At 35.6% G+C, this 18,885-nt stretch overlaps 1 protein-coding gene across 1 annotated transcript in view; it reads right to left on the bottom strand.

Moving 5' to 3' along the window:
• NR3C1 (nuclear receptor subfamily 3, group C, member 1 (glucocorticoid receptor)) overlaps window positions 1-18,885 on the bottom strand; it is a 151,259-nt gene that overhangs the window by 36,606 nt on the left and 95,768 nt on the right. The window contains exons 4-7 of the mRNA XM_012645780.1: window positions 13,316-13,432; window positions 7,941-8,219; window positions 6,217-6,361; window positions 3,171-3,301 (exon numbers count right to left, since the gene is read on the bottom strand). Of these exons, the coding sequence (XP_012501234.1) occupies window positions 3,171-3,301; window positions 6,217-6,361; window positions 7,941-8,219; window positions 13,316-13,432 (672 nt within the window). The remainder of the gene's footprint in view (window positions 1-3,170; window positions 3,302-6,216; window positions 6,362-7,940; window positions 8,220-13,315; window positions 13,433-18,885) is intronic.

Raw genomic sequence — 18,885 nt, 5'->3', positions numbered from 1 at the left:
TGATATGGTTGGATTAATATCTACCATGTTTGTAATTGTTTTTACTCAAGGCACTTGTTCTTTGCTTCCTTTTTTATCTTGTTCTCTTTGCCTTCTGTTTTCATTGAGCATTTCATATTCTATTTTCTGTCCTCTCTTAGCATATCAATTATTAAAGTTTTTAGTGGTTTCCCTAGGATTTGCAAAATACATTTACAACTAATCTACATACCCTTTCAAATAACATTATAGGCAGTGCAGGTACCTTATAACAAAGTATTTCTAATTCCTCCCTCAATAGCACTGCTGTCAGTCATTTCATTTATCCATATTTTTAATCATTCATTACATTATTATTGTTACCTGAAATAGTTATCTATTAGATTAGGAAGAAAAATGAATTATTTTACCTTTATTTATTCCTTTTCTAATCCTCTTCCTTACTTTATTTAAGATCCATGTTTTGGGCATATCATTTTCCTTCCCTCTGAAGAACTTTAAACATGACACGAAAAGTAGGGCTAAAATTGCTTCAGTTTTTGTTTGAGAAAGTCTTTATTTCTCCTTCATTTCTGAAGAAGAATTTTTCTGGATACACAATTCTACACTGTTTTTTTTTTTTCTTTCAACACGCAGTATTTCATTTCACTCTCTTGTTTGCATGATTTCTCATGAGAAGTCTGATATAAGTCAGACTTATATAAGTAAGCTGTTTTTTTCCCTCTGGCTTCTTAGAAAATTTTCTGTCTTTGGTATTCTACTGTTTGATTACGATTTCTTAGGTATGGATTTTTGGGTATTTATCGTGCTTGGTACTGAGGTTCCTGGATCTATGTTTTGGTGTCTGTCATTAATTATGGAAAATACTCAGCTATTCTTTCTTAAATTATTTTTTCTGTTTCTTTTCTCTTTGTAACTGTCTCTAGAGTTCTTGGATGTTCCATTCTTTTTTTTCTCTTTGTGACATTTCTATTGACCTATCTTCAAGCTCACTGATTCTTTCCTTGGCTGTGCCCAGTCTACTGATGAGCCCATCAACATTATTCATTTCCATCACAGTATTTTTAATTCCTTAGAATTATTGTTAGAGTGAGTTTCCACTCATGTTACCCATCTGTTCTTGTATGCTGTCTACTTTTCCCATTGGTGCCTTTACCATATTAAATTCCCTGCCTAATAATTCCAGTATTTGTGTAATATCTGAGGGACTGCTTCGTTTTGTCTCTTCAGACTGTAGTATTTTTTTTTTTGAAAGCGGGACATGATGTATCAGAACTGAAGTAATTAGACTTTGAGGTTTCGTGTTATGTTATTCTAGCTAGGAGCTGGGCTGTATTTAATGTTTGCTGTAGGTACAAGAGCTTTCAGTTCCTCTAGTGTCCATTTTTCTCCTTTGTTGTCTTTGGGTTTTCCTAAGGACTCCCTAAGTAGCTTGGTCCTGCAACTCTCTCAGTTGTAAGCCACTGTTGTTATTACTGGAGGCCTGTTTGGTAAGATGCTGGGGAGGTGATATGTTTTTATAATCTTTAATTAAATCTCAGATTTTTCTCTCATCTTCACCATAAGGACATGGTGGAGTTTCCACAGGCTAGAAAATTTCTGGGGTAAACCCAAGACATTGTGGGGACCCTGGGCGTTTTTTAGCCCTGAAGCTAGTCCTTACTCAGCTTCCAATAATTCATTAGAGTCACTAGCTCCAGTGGCTTCTGTTGTTCTAGATGGTTTGCCTTGTGACCTCAATTCTTTGATGGAGCTAAGAAAAGTCATGGGTTTTCTTGTGATTTTTCAGTTTCTGGAACTTTTCCTTGTGATATACACAGACATGTTTGTTTGTTTGCATTTTAAAAAATTGTATTTCCTTAGATAAAACATTTCAGTTTGTCTCTTCAAACGTGTCTAATCTGCTTTTAGATCCATCCCTTGCTTTATTTCCATGCATACTAATTTACCAGGTTCTGCAACTGCTGTCAAAGGGAGTGTACCTCTATTGGTTCCTGCATTCACCAACTTTTAGAAAAAAGAACCTATGATATGTACTAGTTCAATTTACTTATTAATGAAAAAAATACATATAGCTCAGTGAGTCCAAAGTCTCTAGCTAGCAATGATCATTTAGGATTTTTTATTTACTAGGTTGTCTTGCTTTGATTGAAAAAAACAACTTTTTGTACAGCAAAGATAGTATGAAAGCGTTAAGCTAGATGTATGCTAAATAGATGTATTCAGCCATTGACTCAGTATTTTATAAAAAATATGTAATTTTTATTGGAATAGTCTATAACATCAGCTGGTTCACAGCACAACTGGGAGAAGGTATAGAAATTTTCCATACACCTCTTGCCCCATACATGGACTGACAATCCCCCAGCACAGACATACATTTATTACAACTTACAGACATTCTATGGGTTTGGACAAAATGTCATGACAGGTATCTAACATTACAGAAAATACAGTGTTTTCACTGCCTTAAAAAATCTTTGTTGTGCCTGTTCATCTCTCCCTCCTAACTCCTGGTAACCACTGATCTTTTTTACTGTCTCTACAGTTTTTACCTTTTACAGAACGTCATATGGTTGGAATCATACAGTAGAGAGTTTTTCACTTAGTAATATACAGTTGAATATACATTTAAGGTTCCCTCCATGTCTTTTGAGCACTGAATAATATTCCATCATCTGGATGTACCACAGTTTATCCATTCACCTACTGAAGGACATACTGGTCTTTGCTAGCTGCAAATAATCTCACTGAAGTTATACCAGTCACTTTAAACAACTTTGAAGATTGTGAAATAGAATAACAGTCCAGCTCCAAGCTGCGTTAACTAATCCCTCAATATTAACTAATAGTAGGGATGTATCTTTTTGTCCTGTAAGTTCTTATACACGGAGGTGCTTGTTATGGCACTGAAACTTCTGACCCAATAACAGTGCAGTAGAGAAATCACTGTAGTTGACTTACTTTCTCCATGTCTCGTGCTCAAGTCTGCACAACCCCCGTGCAGCTCATATACCTATTTGTCTTATGAATCTTGGTATCTATCACTGTGCCTTTCTAGAGTTTTACATCTATGAAAATCATTTACTAGACTTAGTGTAATTATTAGTACTATGTATAAACCCTGTTTTGAGACTCTCATATTTCATGCTTTTGACATATATATAGAAGTAAATAAGTGTTATACCAACCTGAAGAGAGAAGCAGTAAGGTTTTCATGCAGAGGTACTCTTCATAAGATACCTGAAGCCTTTTTAACTCAGAGGAAACATATAGCATATGTTTACATTGCTCATACATGTAGGGTAGACTCATTCTCTCCCTGTGAAATACAAACATCAAGGTGTGAGTTAGAAAGAAATAGTGCTAGTTCCAAAAAAAAAGTCTTTTTGGTTTTATAAAACTATGAACTCATAAAGGAAAATATAGCTACTGCTAGTCGTGCTAATTCCCTCTAGAATCAGAATCTGGATCTAGAGTATCTAAAGAGACTAATGAATAATCTATATTGGAGACAATATTTCCTATCATGCATGCCAGGTATTGTTCTATTTACTTTTATCATCAGTTGCTCATATAATTTTTTTCTCTACTGAAGATGTGGTTTATATGATAAATCAGACACAAATCATATACCCGCAAAAATGATCCTGGACAAGCTCCCTTGGCTTTTATTTTTTGGGACAGGGTCTCACTCTGTGCCTGGGCTTAAGCAATCCTTAGTCTCTCAGGTAGCTGGGACTATAGGCACATGCCACCATGCCCAAAGAGGCACCTTCCCAATCCCCTGATGGTAATGAAAGCACTCCTTTTCTGGGAGATATCTTTTTCTCCTTTAGTTTCTTGTACATGGTTAGAATCCTCATAGAACTGAAAATTTTGACAGTTATAGCGTAGTAATCATTCTCTTTGGCTGTAACAAAAATATTTGTCACAACATTCTGACCTAAGGTCAACCATGAGAAGCTGTTTTACACCTACACGGAGGGTCAGAACTTAAATGTATACTTGCCTATCACAGACATCAAAGCAGTAGGAAACACCGTGGGCTAAGAAAAAAGACGGGGCAGCCTGCCCATCTCATACATGGCAACATAACACAAGAATGGGAAGAACGACCTCTTCAAAACCACAGGGTGTCCCAAAAGTTGTCAGGGAAAATGTGTAGGCAAATTTTACAAAGGAAAAATTTGGTAAAATTTTGTAATGAGTATTTTGCAAATAAAGGTACATTTAGCTACAATTTCCTGTTTTCCCACAACCCATCTATCCTCCAGAGGAGCTGAGTCCTGAGTAAAAAATAATCCTTTAACAAAGACTCCTAATGAAAATGAAACTAATGTAAATCTGTTGAGGAAAAAATTTCTGTAATTCTCACTTTATGTAAGGAATGTATGTGGTATGACCAGGTTATGCTGTGACTGTTTAAAATCTAAATTTGTGTGCCCTAATAAAAACCCTGAATTAGATTACTTTATAGTTTTATAAATCTCTTCATGGTTTTAATTCCAATTAAATGACTTCAAATTGCTTATTAAACAGTAAATACGTCAAAGAAAAATGGTTGGATTCATTCTGAAATGAGTAACAGTGTCTTGCGTTTCCACTGAAGCTAGATATATTTACTAGTTAATTTTAAAAATTGGAACAAACAACCTGACCTTGTTAGAGTCCTCTTTTGTCAATAGATAATCAATGTGACTTATTTACTAACTCACGTATTTGTCAGAGAAAGTGACTGTGTAGAGGTGTGCTCTGGTGTGAAGCACATGGTAGTAGTGCCTACTAGTTGAAGGCTGAGATACGGCCCCTTCTTGAAATGCAAAGTGATCAATTATCTATTTCACATGCCTCTTCATAATGCTGCTCACTGTGAAGTCTGGTTCTTCTTTCAGGTCTCAGCTCAAATGAAACCTCCTCCAAGAAGTCATTACTCCTATCTGAAATGGACCTCTCTAGTAAAAACTATCACAATCTGAAATTATTTCATTTACTTGGTGGTTATCTGTATCCACCCCCCTGCAACATGTCAGCAACTAAAGGTCAGGAACCTTGTTTGTCTTGTTCTTTGCTGTAGTCCTGTACGAGATACATATTAGGAGTGGGATGAATGTTTTCCCCTCTAATCCATTCTGGCTTCTTTTTGTTCCTAAAATAAAATCTAAATTCTATTTAATGGCCTACAAGATTCTGCTTATCGGGGCCCCTGTTCACGTCTCTAAATTCATACTGTATCCTCAGTGGCCTTCCCTCAGTTTCCCAGACATGCAAAACTTGTTTCAACTCTTTGCACTAGTTGCACTAGTTTCTTCTTCCTGGAATGCCTTAACACCCTTTCATACAGCTTGTACCATTTATTCTTAAGAGGCCTTCTGTGGTCACAAAATCTAAAGTAGTATATCCACCACACTCTTTGCTCTTAGTCACACTATTAGACCATGGCTCTATGAAATAATTTTGGATATTTATTTGAATTCCTCTATCAGAATGTTAGCAGAGGCCTCATCTGTTTTGTTCACTGTTATAGTGTCTAGCACTTGGTAAGTATTCAAGTATCATTGCATGAATACAGTGCTAGAATTTTTTCAACAATGGAGAAGCACCACCAAGTTTAATTTAATGGTTCAACCAGGACTTTTAGACTCGTTTTAAACACAGCTAACCTAATAGAGGGGAAAACTGAAATCTATGCTTTAAGTAGTTCTTACTAGCCCTGCCAGATTCATCTGTGGCTTATTGCACACTGTCTATCTGGGGCTACTATCCAGTCCCTAATAAAACACAGTATAGGAGCTTACTACATCATAAGTCAGGCCCTCCCATTTAACATTCAGCTCAAATAGATGCTTTTCTGTAACTCCTAACCTGTATCCGGCACACCCAACAGGGAACACGTTTGCTATATCTTCACAGAATCTCTCTTTAGGCTGTCCTCATTGCTCTCAAATCTTTTCTCTTTCTCGAAACATACCATGTTCATCAACCAGTGTTAATTCCCAAACTCCTTGCCACTCTGAGCACATTTCAGTTTGCCACTGTTAATGTGGCACCCTGAAAACTACTAATGATGACTTTACTCATGTAGAATGCATGAATAAACAACTCTATTTCAAGTTTGCCCAGTTCCAAGATACCTGGTAGGATTGATTCAGTCCTGAATTATCACAATAGCAGTCCATCAGGAAAACATCAGCTATACTCTATAAATTCAGGGAAAATGATTCACATACAACTTACTCATTAATAATCAGATCAGGAGCAAAACACAGCATGTTTGCACTTGTCTGTCTGTATGATCTCCATCCCAGGGCAAATGCCATGAGAAACATCCATGAGTACTGCAGTAGGGTCATTTGGTCATCCAGGTGTAAGTTCCTGAATCCTGAATTAATAGAAATAAAGGTATGAGCCAACACTCTAATTGCCAAAAAGATGATCATCTCTTTGGGAACTGCCAAAGAACAATTAGACAATTAGTTTTGTTTTTGATGGACCCCTAACAGGTAAAGGAAATGAAATACTAAGTAGACACAGTTTTCCTTTGTCATCTGACACATTCATATCCCAGCCCTCCGTGTTTTTTTAATAGCAGTCAGTGTAAGTAGCCAGTTTTTGTCACTTTTGCCTACTTCAGTAAAATAGAAAGCCAAGAGTCTTGGCAGTTATCAGAAGCTAGGAAGGGTGGTGGAGAGGGGGAGATGCAAGGGCTTGGTTAATGGGTACAAAAATATAGTTAGATAAAAGGAGTACGTTCTAGTATTCAATAGCACAATATGGTACTATAGTTAATTTATTGTATATTTCAAAATAGCTAGAAGAGAAGATCTGGAATGTTCCCAACACAAAGGAATGATAAATGTTTGAGATGATAGATATCCCAATTATCATGCTTTGGTCATTACACATTGTATGCATCACAATATCACATGCCGGGCGCAGTGGCTCACGCCTGTAATCCTAGCACTCTGGGAGGCCGAGGCGGGCAGATTGTTTGAGCTCAGCAGTTCGAGACCAGCCTGAGCAAGAGCGAGACCCCGTCTCTACCAAAAATAGAAAGAAATTAATTGGACAGCTAAAAATATATAGAAAAAAATTAGCCGGGCATGGTGGCGCATGCCTGTAGTCCCAGCTACTCAGGAGGCTGAGGCAGTAGGATCGCTTGAGCCCAAGAGTGTGAGGTTGCTGTGAGCTAGGCTGATGCCACGGCACTCACTCTAGCCCAGGCAACAAAATGAGACTCTGTCAAAAAAAAAAAAAAAAAATATCACATACAACCCATAGAGGTACTATTATGTATTAAGAGTCCTGGCTTGGCATATTAATCAATGAATTTAAGTAAAAAAAAAAAAAAACTGTCCTGATATTCATATCTTTTTCCCCTCCTTGATAGTAAAGTCAGGGTTGACATTGACCTCTACCATCCATACCAAGTTTCAACAGGGAAACTTCTACTTAAAATTATTTTAAAAATTAGATTAAAATTTACATTCAGTGTACAGTATTTCATTAATTAAGAGTTAAAATCATTCTACTTTAGTACATTTTGACAAGTGAACACACTTGATATTTACCAATTTTATAAACAACCTGATTTTTAAAAGTGATACACTGAAGGAAAACTGATAGAATTAGATATACATTTTCTTCTCCTAGACTTCAGTGCCTTAGACACTAAAGAGACTTGAGTAAGTCTCCTAGACTTACTCAAAAGGGATTTTGAGTAAGTCTTGTAACTCTGGTTCTGACATTGCATCATCCTGTCTGAAATTACTGGGAGCAGTGTGTAAGTTTTATTATTGACTCCCCCTTTGCCCATTATTCACCTGACTCTCCCCTTCTTAGTCCCCAGAAGTAAGAGAAACGGTGTAAGCCACGGGATCAGGATGATAAAAAGTCAGAGTGTTTTTGTTCAAGAGAATACAAAGGTTTATATAGTAGCTCTGTGATCCTTTGCAACTTACCTGGTATCGCCTTTGCCCACTTCACTGCTGCAATTACTTGCCGCCCACCTAACATGTTGAGTGAGGTCATGAGCCTCCAAGTTGAATCTGGAACAGAGCTATCATATCCTGCATATAACACATCAGGTTCAATGACCTCCAGCAGTGACACCAGGGTAGGGGTGAGTTGTGGTAATGTTGCAGGAACTATTGTTTTGTTAGAAGGATTTTCAGAATTTTCTTGAGAGACCGCTGTTGTAGCCTGCTGAATTCCTTTTATTTTTTTCTTCGTTTTTCGAGCTGTGGGTATTAGAAAAATACATAGAAATGAGTTTTCATGGGAAGGTCTGGGCTATGCAGTTTATTTAAGGGGTATTCTTAATTTCTGAAACTATTAAGGCAAGAGAAATATTTTATTTAGCAATTATGATAAAGTGACATGGAAGAGAAGAAAAAAATGTTTTTTTCTGAAAGCAAAAGACCCATAAGACCCTGTTCCAATATTAATTTTCCTTACAAATAAGCCAGTAACTTCTTCATTATGGTTATACCTTATACAAAATAACTTTAACACTATGTTAAAACAATCTGAGTACATCACTTCTGTAGATTCCGCTATAAATTATTTTTTGCCTCACTTTCATTCTCACTCTAACTGAAAAATTTCATTGGTTATATAAGGCAAATTACTCTTACTATCAATTAAAAGAACCTAAGCTTATAATAGATTAGAAACTGCAGTTTAGGACCTAATTATGGTAGTATATATAATGAAGAGAGCAACACGATTTGTACAAAGCCACCTTCTTATCTAGATGGGAAGATGACAAAGCAGATTACATGCTAAAAACAGTGTTAGTTCTAACAATAGAAAAAACCTTTTTGTCTTTACATGATAGATACTGCTTGGGACTACAAACATTTGGGAGAGGAAAAGAAAAACTGTACTTCACATAAATTATGAGCGGGAAACATCCCTTTTGTAAAGAAGATTTATATTAAACCTAAAGCATCCATTATCATATTATATACAAAGTAAATACAGTTATCTTTTACCTCTGACTTTGTATGGAACAGTCCAATCAAATTACAGTATGGATTCTGTAGACTTTTTAGTAAACTTATCTGAAGTTATTTGTTTTAGTGACCAAATAAGAATTACATTATTCTCTTACAGGCAAAGCACTCAGAACGGTAAGAAAGGGCAAGAAGTATAGTTTCCATGAAAGATGAAATGTACCTGCTTCAACCATTTTGCAAAGGGAAAAGTGCTAATTATGTTTTAAAATAATTATTAGATCCTGTGTCATCCTAAAATGACATAATATATAGTTTGTGGAGGACAGATGTAGTAGTGGGAACCATATTTTAATGTCCACTGTTAGAAGGGAAGAGAAGCCTGTCGCTTACATTGAATAGAATGGTTTCATTCTCACTGTGTTCTGTGCTGAATGGGATATTGAGAAATTTAAGAATTTTTAGTGAATGTTTCACAACAGAATCACGACAGAACTGTGCTAATTTAGTTTACCATGCTCTCTTGGAGGTATAGTATGATATAGTAGTAAAGAACACAAATCTGAAATCAGCATGTTTGGATTTAAATCCTGGTTCTGCCATTTCGTAGCTGAGTATCTGTGTTACTCCTTGGGCTTTAAAATGAGGATAATATTAGTCCCTACCTCATCGGGTGGTTGTGAGAATTAAATCAATTAAATATGTAAAATGCTTACAACAGTTCCTGGCACACAGTAAGTACCATTGAGAACTACCATTACCTCAATTTGTAGGACAACGTGTTTTTAAATTCAGATAGTACAACTCTATAGAGAAGTGATAAAATTTTAAAAAGGAAGAGCTCCTATGCATAAAAAGTATCTCACTGAAACCCAGATCCAAAATCATGGAATGTACTTTGTTGACAATGTGAAAGGGAACATGTATGTCCCAAATCAATACACTGAAGTAGTAAGTACTGTGAAAACCTCCATTGACCATAACTTTAAATGATCTAGAATGCATGTTTCTACACTCCACGTTAGAACAAAGAATAGTGAGTGACAAGCTGGACAACTTTTTCTATGACTCAGTTTATGATTAATCTATATACCTAAATGAGAGAACTCATGCTTTTGAATAAAGCTTTAGAGCAAGATAGTGCTAATAAATTTTCAAAGTATCTTCAGCAAGGGGTTGTTAATAAAATTTTACTCTAATACATTCCTGACCCATTGGAGCATATTAGTAGACTAGCAATCAGTATTTGATCTCTACAGAAGTGTTCCTGAGTCTGTGATGACTCTTAATTCCTCCTTAATAGAGGTAAAGAAATCTTATTGAAAACTTAGTTTAAGTAATGTTAGGTAAGAAATCTGATAATGGCATAAGCCTACTTGCCCGTAAGTTCCATTTGACTGTATATACTAAAAATAAAGTTATACTTTGGAATAATTACAGTACACTTTAAAATGAAATGAAACATTGAGGATTTCTGTTATAAAACTTATCTGTTCTTAAATGCCAGGCCGTTTAAGCAGTGAAGAAGGCTGCCTTAGAAGGCTGCCTTAAAATAGATGAGATTTACTTGGTATGGGGCAACGGGATCAAAATACACCACTTACATTTAGGAAGAAACTTGAACTCTAAGAGAGCTAACTGATTGCCTCTGCAAAGTTACTCTGGGGCTATCATCGAAACTGCTTGGCTTAGGAAAAGCTCTCTGATGAACAAGAGAATATTTCTAAAGATTAAGTACAAAATGTATGGCTCAGTTATATTGTGGCACACATAAATACCTAGTCCAAATGAAGGTTTTATAATATACTGGGATTAATTCAAAACAAAAATGATGCTTTCACACTAAAACCACATACATACCCTATAAACTTAGATTTTTTTTTATTTCAGCATATTATAGGGGTACAGATGTTTACATATTAGATTTTTTTTAACAATTCCTTCAGTATGTCCAAAAAAAGAAATAAAAATAAAAGTGCCAACTAACACCCAATAATATTAAAAAATGATGCTTTCACACTAAAACCACATACATACCCTATAAACTTAGATTTTTTTTTATTTCAGCATATTATGGGGGTACAGATGTTTACATATTAGATTTTTTTAAGCATTTCTTTCAGTATGTCTACAAGATGAATTAAGATTATAAGTGCCAACTAACACCTATTATATTATGAAATGATAGACTAGAACTTTGTTTTACCATGTAGTATAAAAGTGGATATAAAGTTAATCATGGACCTATTCAAAAAAATATGAGGGTCCAAAATAACCTTAGTGGAAGAATGTATAGTAGAGACTGGCATGTGGTAGCATTTGACAAATGCTAATTTCCCCACTGTTCTGATATTGACAACTTACAAAAGCATACAATTGGTTGTATTTTTTAATACAGCATTTGAGAAATGGCAGCTCAGATTAAATTATATGCTTAAATTAAGTCTCACAGACTTATAACAAAAGACCCGACTGGAAATGGCAGTGATGGTATACTTGATAATAGAAAGTCAGTCACTTCTTGGTCATCTTCTAGTGAGGTAGGGGCAAAGGACGCTACAATTGTTATTAAACTATATGAAGGAGAAGAAAAAGGACAAACTGAGTAACCTAGTCCATCAGAATCATTTACTTTATGGTTGATATATCTTATTTCTTTTGACTGAAGAATTCCCTTATATTTTGGATAGGGAGGAATTGCCCAGAGAATCGTTATACACTTAAAGCTCCAAAGATCTTGAACTTGATATGTATTTGGGAAAGCACCTAAAAATGTTACTGCGTAAGCAACCATACTACATTAGAGATATGATAGAATTTTATTTGGCTTTATCCTTTGAGCTATATTGAAATCCTATTTCTAAATATAAAAAATAGCTGAGATGAAAACATGGCATTAGAGAAAACTAGTAAAACTGGGGCTGGAGAAAAAAGAATCAGTAAAAACTCATGTGCCTTAAATGGTCAAAAAATATGACATACACAGGAGATTAGAGAGCAACAAAATGAAACTTGGTAAAATCTAGGCAGAGATTTCCTATGTAAGAAAGTGGGGAATAATGTTGTTTTTATAACAAAAATAAACTACCCTTGTGGCACTGAAAGAAAACGTCTACGTAAATTTGTAATCTCTAGCTTTTGTAACACCTAACAGAAAAGTGGGCAGCTATGATTTTACTTAAATCAATGTTTACATGTTGGCACTCTATAGTCAAGTTTAAATAACCTGGTCAAACTTACATACAGCTGTTTGTGTGGTCTGGGGAATTAGACTCTTCACAGTCATACCCATAAATCGATTAACAACACACACAGTGTGCTAGATAGATAGCACCAACAGTTAGTATCTCCTGTCAAGAGAACCACATGGTTTCCATTCTCTCTCAACATCACCATCTCTCATCTGGATGACTGCTATACACATTTAGTTAGTCTCTCTATAATACAAATCTGATCATGTCTCTGTCCTTATTTTTCATCCTACTCAGCTTATAGGTTTAAAATTCAACATTACTTCTTCCCTGACTTCCCGGACAAAATTTGGTACCCGCCCTCCCTCTTGCTCCTGTGGCTCTATTCCTTTTATGATGTGCCAGGCTAGTTTGTGATTGACTCTGCAACCTAACTAAACAGTACAGTCCTTGAATACAGGCACTATTTTATTCATTTTATGCCTAGTGACTAGCTTGTTGGTGCATACTTGCTGAGTAAAAGCCCATCACAACAAATATTAAACACATGGATTATTAGATCACCACCACCATCTTCATAGACCCTGCAATTTCAACTAGAACAGAATACCAGACTTTTTTCAGAGGGAAGTTTGTAAATGGTGAGATCAATGTTAATTATACAAGTTGTTATGTAAACAAAGATACAAAACTCTAACTTATAACTAGTTTCAGGTTTCTTCTTAATAAACAAAACAAAGCCCTTCCAATGCTTCTCTGAGGAGTTTTTCTTTCTTTGCAGATCTATAATAAAACATGTATTTCTAAAAGACAGAAAAATGGACATGCAAATATACAGAAACATTTCCAGCCCTAGGAAATAGTTTTGAGGCTGAAGAAAGGAATAAGAAAGAAAAAGTTGCCTCATGTTGTACAAGTTTCATTATTACATAATTTCCTTTCTTGGTATATAGTCTGGCTGTACTGAATTCTCTGTGTAATAAGAACTGGTAAATAAACAGAATATGATATATTCATGAAAGAAATTCCTATTTTTATTGGGCAATAATATAAAATTATGCTAGTCAAGCAAATATATATGCTGAATTGACTGGATTATTGCATCTGCTTATTTGTATCTTCAAAAGTAAAATATTAAATTTTTATGTGATATAGAGAGAAAGAGTTGCTTTCAGGTATTTACATTACCTTCCAGATTCATTCCAGCTTGAAGACATTTCCTGTAGCGGCACGCTGGGCAGTTTTTTCTTCGAATTTTATCAATGATGCAATCATTTCTTCCAGCACAGAGATAATTGTGCTGTCCTATATGGAATAAATGGAACTGTTAAAATTTCACAAGTCTTAAAGGATATTTTTTATGGACAGCCTCTGTTTTTGTTTTAGATGGAACACAGCAGAGGCCCACACACAGGTATTGATGAGGGAAGTGTTCTTGCCTACATTGCCATCACAAAGTTGAGAGGTCAACTGAAAACCAAACACACACAAAAAAGACTTGTCTTTTCCATTCAACAAACTGAAAACAGTTCATTAAAAATACTTTACCGTAGTATACATACATAAAAGTACACAACTCGTAAGTGTACTACTCAATAAATTCTCACAAGCCAAGCACTCCGCCATGTAATCAACTCTCAGATCAAGAAACAGAAAAGTACCCCACAAACCTCCCAAACCAAATCACTACCCACCAAGGGTAACCATTTTTTTTTTTTTTTTTGACAAATTGTATTTTACTAACAGTTGCAGATGCTGTCTGTAATTGCTATTTTATTATGACTTCTGATCTAATGCTAAAGAGGTCTACAGAAAGAGGAAACTGGTTTGAAAATACTGTAGGAGTCCCAAAATGATTTTCATTCAACATTATACCACCATATGCAAATAAAATGTGCCCCTCCTCCTTACTTTAAATGAAATGATAGGTAAACAGCAATATTTAATCTTGAGTGTTAATGCTGTCAGATGAATCACAGACTTAGCAAACTAAACTACTATCTGTTGATCTTACAGAAAGCATTATTTCACATGCTTTTAGAATATAAAGATGTTTGAATTCACCTTTGACCTCAAATATTAATTTAAAGATTGTTACTATCTAAAATCTTCTGGCACACAGAGTTAAATAATGTTTTAAGAAGTAGAATCACAGTTCTCTCCTGGCAAAAATTTTCAAGGAAAATTTAAGTCTCTCCACCTCCCACGTGCCCATTCTTGATGTCTTCTTTTAATCTGGTTATTGAATGTTGAAGAAAATTATCTGAGCATCGGATGGCCTGGCAAAAATGGGAAGAAGTCTCCTTCACAGGACCAGCCCATCTATGTAGATAACTAAGAGTCTATATACCTTACACTAAAGGGGACGGTCTTCACAAGACTCTGCAGGGTATTTCTCTAGAATAAATCGTATTCGAAAAAAAGAATCATAATTATCAACTCACTAGGTTAAATATCTACTAGTTCTGGTTTCTGGGAAAAGATCCTTTATGCCTAGGACAACCTAAGACATGATTTGGATGAAAATGAACTATTAATACATTTGCTTTTTCCTGATACGATAAATCAGAGTGCTCTTTAAATACTAGCTCTGGGTAGATGGTTAACTGTATCAGGTTCAATTCCTTGTCTGTGATGAATAGGCCACAAAGTTGACTAATAGACTACAATTCAGCTTTGTTCCAGAGCTCCTCTTCAATGCCAAACGTGTGTACCAGCTGTTTCAATTCCTTTCTGTATTCTCTAAGTTTCCTAGCTTCTTTACTTTACCTGGACATGACATGGAAGCACTAACCCAATAATCCCCTATAAAGTGAAAGTCGGAAGAACAGATGCGTCCATTGCTGAAGCAGTTACAATACAAAAAAGTTTTACCCCATAAGAATATTCCTAAATCACTACTTGTAGTTACTAGAACAATAGAAAGAAATTCTGATGCTTTATTTATATCCAACTGAAATATCAGAATGTGTATATTATATTAATATTGATTTCTTTATCTTAGGTATGCCTTAAGTACAACTGAGAATCTGAGCTACTGATCAGGGCTATTATTGTACCTTCATAAATTAAAATTAGTCCTATCTGGTTATTACCATGAAGTTGGGTAAGGCCTGCCTGTTCCTTACCTATAAAATGAGTTTTAACTTGTCTTCACTATTTCATAACACATGGTCATGTACCACTAATTGTCATTTCCTGTCAATCCTTTTGATAAGACAATCAGACATTTTAGTTTGGAGTTCCTGTGTCTTCTCTACCACTTGGTAAATTCCCTAATAAAAGAGATGTCAGGTGAAGAACCTTCAAGTCAGCTGAAATATCTTAACATTGATTTATGTACATAGATTTTAACCATAAAAATAAATACTATTTTTGGCAAGTGATTCAGGTTTTCTATTTATGGTAGGTATGGTGGTCAGCCTCCCAGATGGCTCCCAGTGATCTCTGCCTCCTTGTATTCATGCTTTTGTGTAGTCCTGTCCCATACTAGACTAGCATTAGTCTGCATGACATTAATAAAGATGGCATGTCACATCTGAAATTAGGTTATAAAAGACATTATTGCTTCCGCATTAGTCATACACACTCTTGGATCATTTGTTCCAGGGAAAGCTAGCTGCTATATTGAAAACAGTCTAGAGGGGGTCAATGTAGTGAGGAATTGAGGCTTCCTTCTCAGAGCCATGTTAAATGAGCTTGGAAGTAAATCCTCCAGCCCCAGTTAAGCCTTCAGATGACAGCAGCCCCTACCAATAGCCTGAATGTATCTTCATTAGAGTCCTAGGACCACCCAACTAAGCTGCTTTCAGATTCCTGCCTCTCAGAAACTGTATAACATAATAAATGTTTGTTGCTTTCAGCCCCTATGTCTGGGGCTTAATTATGCAGCACCAGATTACTAATATAGTAGGAATAGTAAAGTTTTTCTTAAAAATGAGTTTTTAAGTTTTAAAAAAATGTAAGCCAAAAAAAAAAAATGTTAACAGTGATGCATGGACATAAGCAAGATCAAAGTGGTACAGGAAATGAGAGTCAGTATAGTATTGAGGTTACGGTCTTGTTTGGAGACAGCCGTGTTTGAATCTCAGCTCTGCCACTTAAAGTCTCTGAATTTCCTAGTCTGTCAAGTACAGATCGTGATAGCATCCAAGAGCTCACAAAGCCATTAAATGGTATGACATATATATAACATAGTACTTGCCACATGGTAAATTAAGGGTAGCTGATATGTATCTCCATTATTACCTGCCAATAAAGAGATTACATGTATTAATACTTTTGGGCAAAGGGAATATAAGAAAAAGGGACTTCGTGGGCTGGGAAACGAAGATCGCTGATACAGTATACACGGAAAGAAATGGAGCTACCCATCGTTCTGTTCTGTATGCAGAAAAGTGACTCCCAGAATAATGAATTAAAAAGAAAACAAAATTTATCCTTGATCTGGGTTTCATGGAGAATAAATAAGTAAAACCCTAAGAATAGCTAAATGTTTGGGTATTTATTATACTATCCCAACTTTGGGGGATAACCCATAATGTCTAGCAGGTATTAAAATGGAGTGCTAAGTATAGCACTTAAGATAAAGATGCTTGTACGATTTGCATAACTGTTTAAGACAGTGCTCCAAAATACGTATCTAGGCTTTAAAGTGTGTTTCCATTGTGTCTGGATAGGAAACACAGAAGACCTGCTATGAGTTAGGTTATTAAGGGATTATAGAATTTTAGAGCTGGAAAGCCTTTGAGAATATTAAAATCCAAATAAAGGAGGAAACAAAATGATTTACTTAACATATTCGACACTTAAATCCTTTCTTACTAATCATGTAATTTAATGATATTTTACTGAAATAGTTAAATGATAAACATTTTGAAATAGTACAATTAGTAATCAATTAAATTTTACCTGAAAAACAAGAATTTAATTTTAAAGCAGGGATTAAGCACACAGGGCACACGGCCTATAGTGGCCTTGTATATGGGGGATATATTTAGCTTTGTTTTCTGTTTTAATTGTATTTGGATGCTTTCAGGTAGGGCATGTATACACACTCTAATAGCAATACCTAACCTTCTTTGCCCAACTGTGTTATATTTGGCCAGAATGACATATAGTTGGTCCCTATAAGCATTTGAATTTGTAGCTCTGTTTTAAAGAATGATTTTAGTTAAAATGGAGGAAAATGAGAAGTATTTTAAAATTTTATTTATTTATTTTTTGAGATAGGGTCTCACTCTATCACCCAGGCTGGAGTGCAGTGCTGCAATCATACCTCACTGCAACCTCGGACTCCTGGGCTCAAGTCAACCTCCTGTCTTAGCCTTCTGAGCAGCTAGGACTAGAAGTGCACACTACCATGTCCAGGTAGTTTTTAAAAATTTTTTGTTGACACGGTCTCGTTGTGTTGCCCAAACTTGTCTCTAACTCCTGGCCTCAAGTGATCCTCCCGCCTGGGCCTCCCAAAGCGCTGGGATTACCAACATGAGCCACCATTCCTGGTCTTCCTTACTTATTTATTCACTTTTAAGAGGCAGGGTCTCATTCCTGTCACCCAGGCTGGAGTGCAGTGGTGCCGTCATAGCTCACTGTAGGATTCTTTTAATACCTATTCTTTTAAAAACTCCACTGTCTCATTCTGAATTTCACTGTCAAAAATCAACTTGTCAGTATTACACATTATATACCATATGGATGCTCCTTGACTAACAACGAGGTTACATCCCAATAAATCCACTATAAGTCAAAAGTGTGTCTTCAACTTAAGATATTTTCAATGTATGATGGGTTTATCTGTAGGTAACCCCATTGTAAGTCAAGAAGCATAATGAATGCGTATAAAGTTGAAAAATCCTAACTTGGAGGATCTGTATTATATTACTATTATCACTGAATTTACACAGAGGAAATACATAAGCAGTTAAGAAGTGCTGAATAAAGTAAAGTGAGAACAAGAAGAGGCTTTCTCCTTTTGTATATCTGTTAAATAACATCCACTTTGTTAGGGGTGTGGTACTAAGCAGGCGTGGGTTTTACTTATAACTCAATAGGTGGGAGCTACTACCCTGGTCATAGCTGGCATCCTTGTAGTCTGTGTGAGGTAACATGAGTAATTTTATAGTTTGCTAATGTATTAACAAGTAATCCAAACAAAAGAAGATGACTCATCTAATGCTCAAGAATATGCAAACACAACTCTAGCCAAATAACAATAATCCTCATACAGTGAATGAGTAATTGTATTTCTTTAAAAATTAATATAATCAGAGCTTCAGGTAATATGTTCAGGCCACACTGTCTTTAACTGCTTTATATATAACTAAATGGCATGACTTTTTCCCAAGAGGATTCACTGGTAATATTAGAAAATTTCAGAATCCCTTCCAGTGACAATTTTCTATGGAATGAATTTCTCCTTCTTCAGGGAGAAAATGCCATTGCCCTGTCATCACTCTGAATCCACAACAAGGGTAAAGTTTGTATTAGTGAAGTCGCCTTCTCTAAAATACCTTCTTTCTTGACCTCATCGGGCAGAGTTTATCACTTCCTCCTCTGTATTATAATCTCTGTACCTCGTAATTGTTAACTCGTCTTTCACTTTAGTAGACTGAGGGCAGGGATTGGATCTTAATGGTATTTGTACCACTGGTGCCCTGGCTTAATAGAAAAACAATGAATGAAATGAATGTGTTTTATCTCCTCTCACACTTCCCACTGTCAGTCATTTATGCCAGACTGGTATAGTTGACAGCTAT

This window comes from Propithecus coquereli, unplaced genomic scaffold (genome assembly GCF_000956105.1).
Source record: "Propithecus coquereli isolate 6110/MARCELLA unplaced genomic scaffold, Pcoq_1.0 Scaffold236, whole genome shotgun sequence".
Lineage (NCBI taxonomy): Eukaryota > Metazoa > Chordata > Mammalia > Primates > Indriidae > Propithecus > Propithecus coquereli.
The sequence above is the reverse complement of the archived record's forward strand: the minus strand, read 5'-3'. Positions and strand labels throughout refer to the sequence as shown.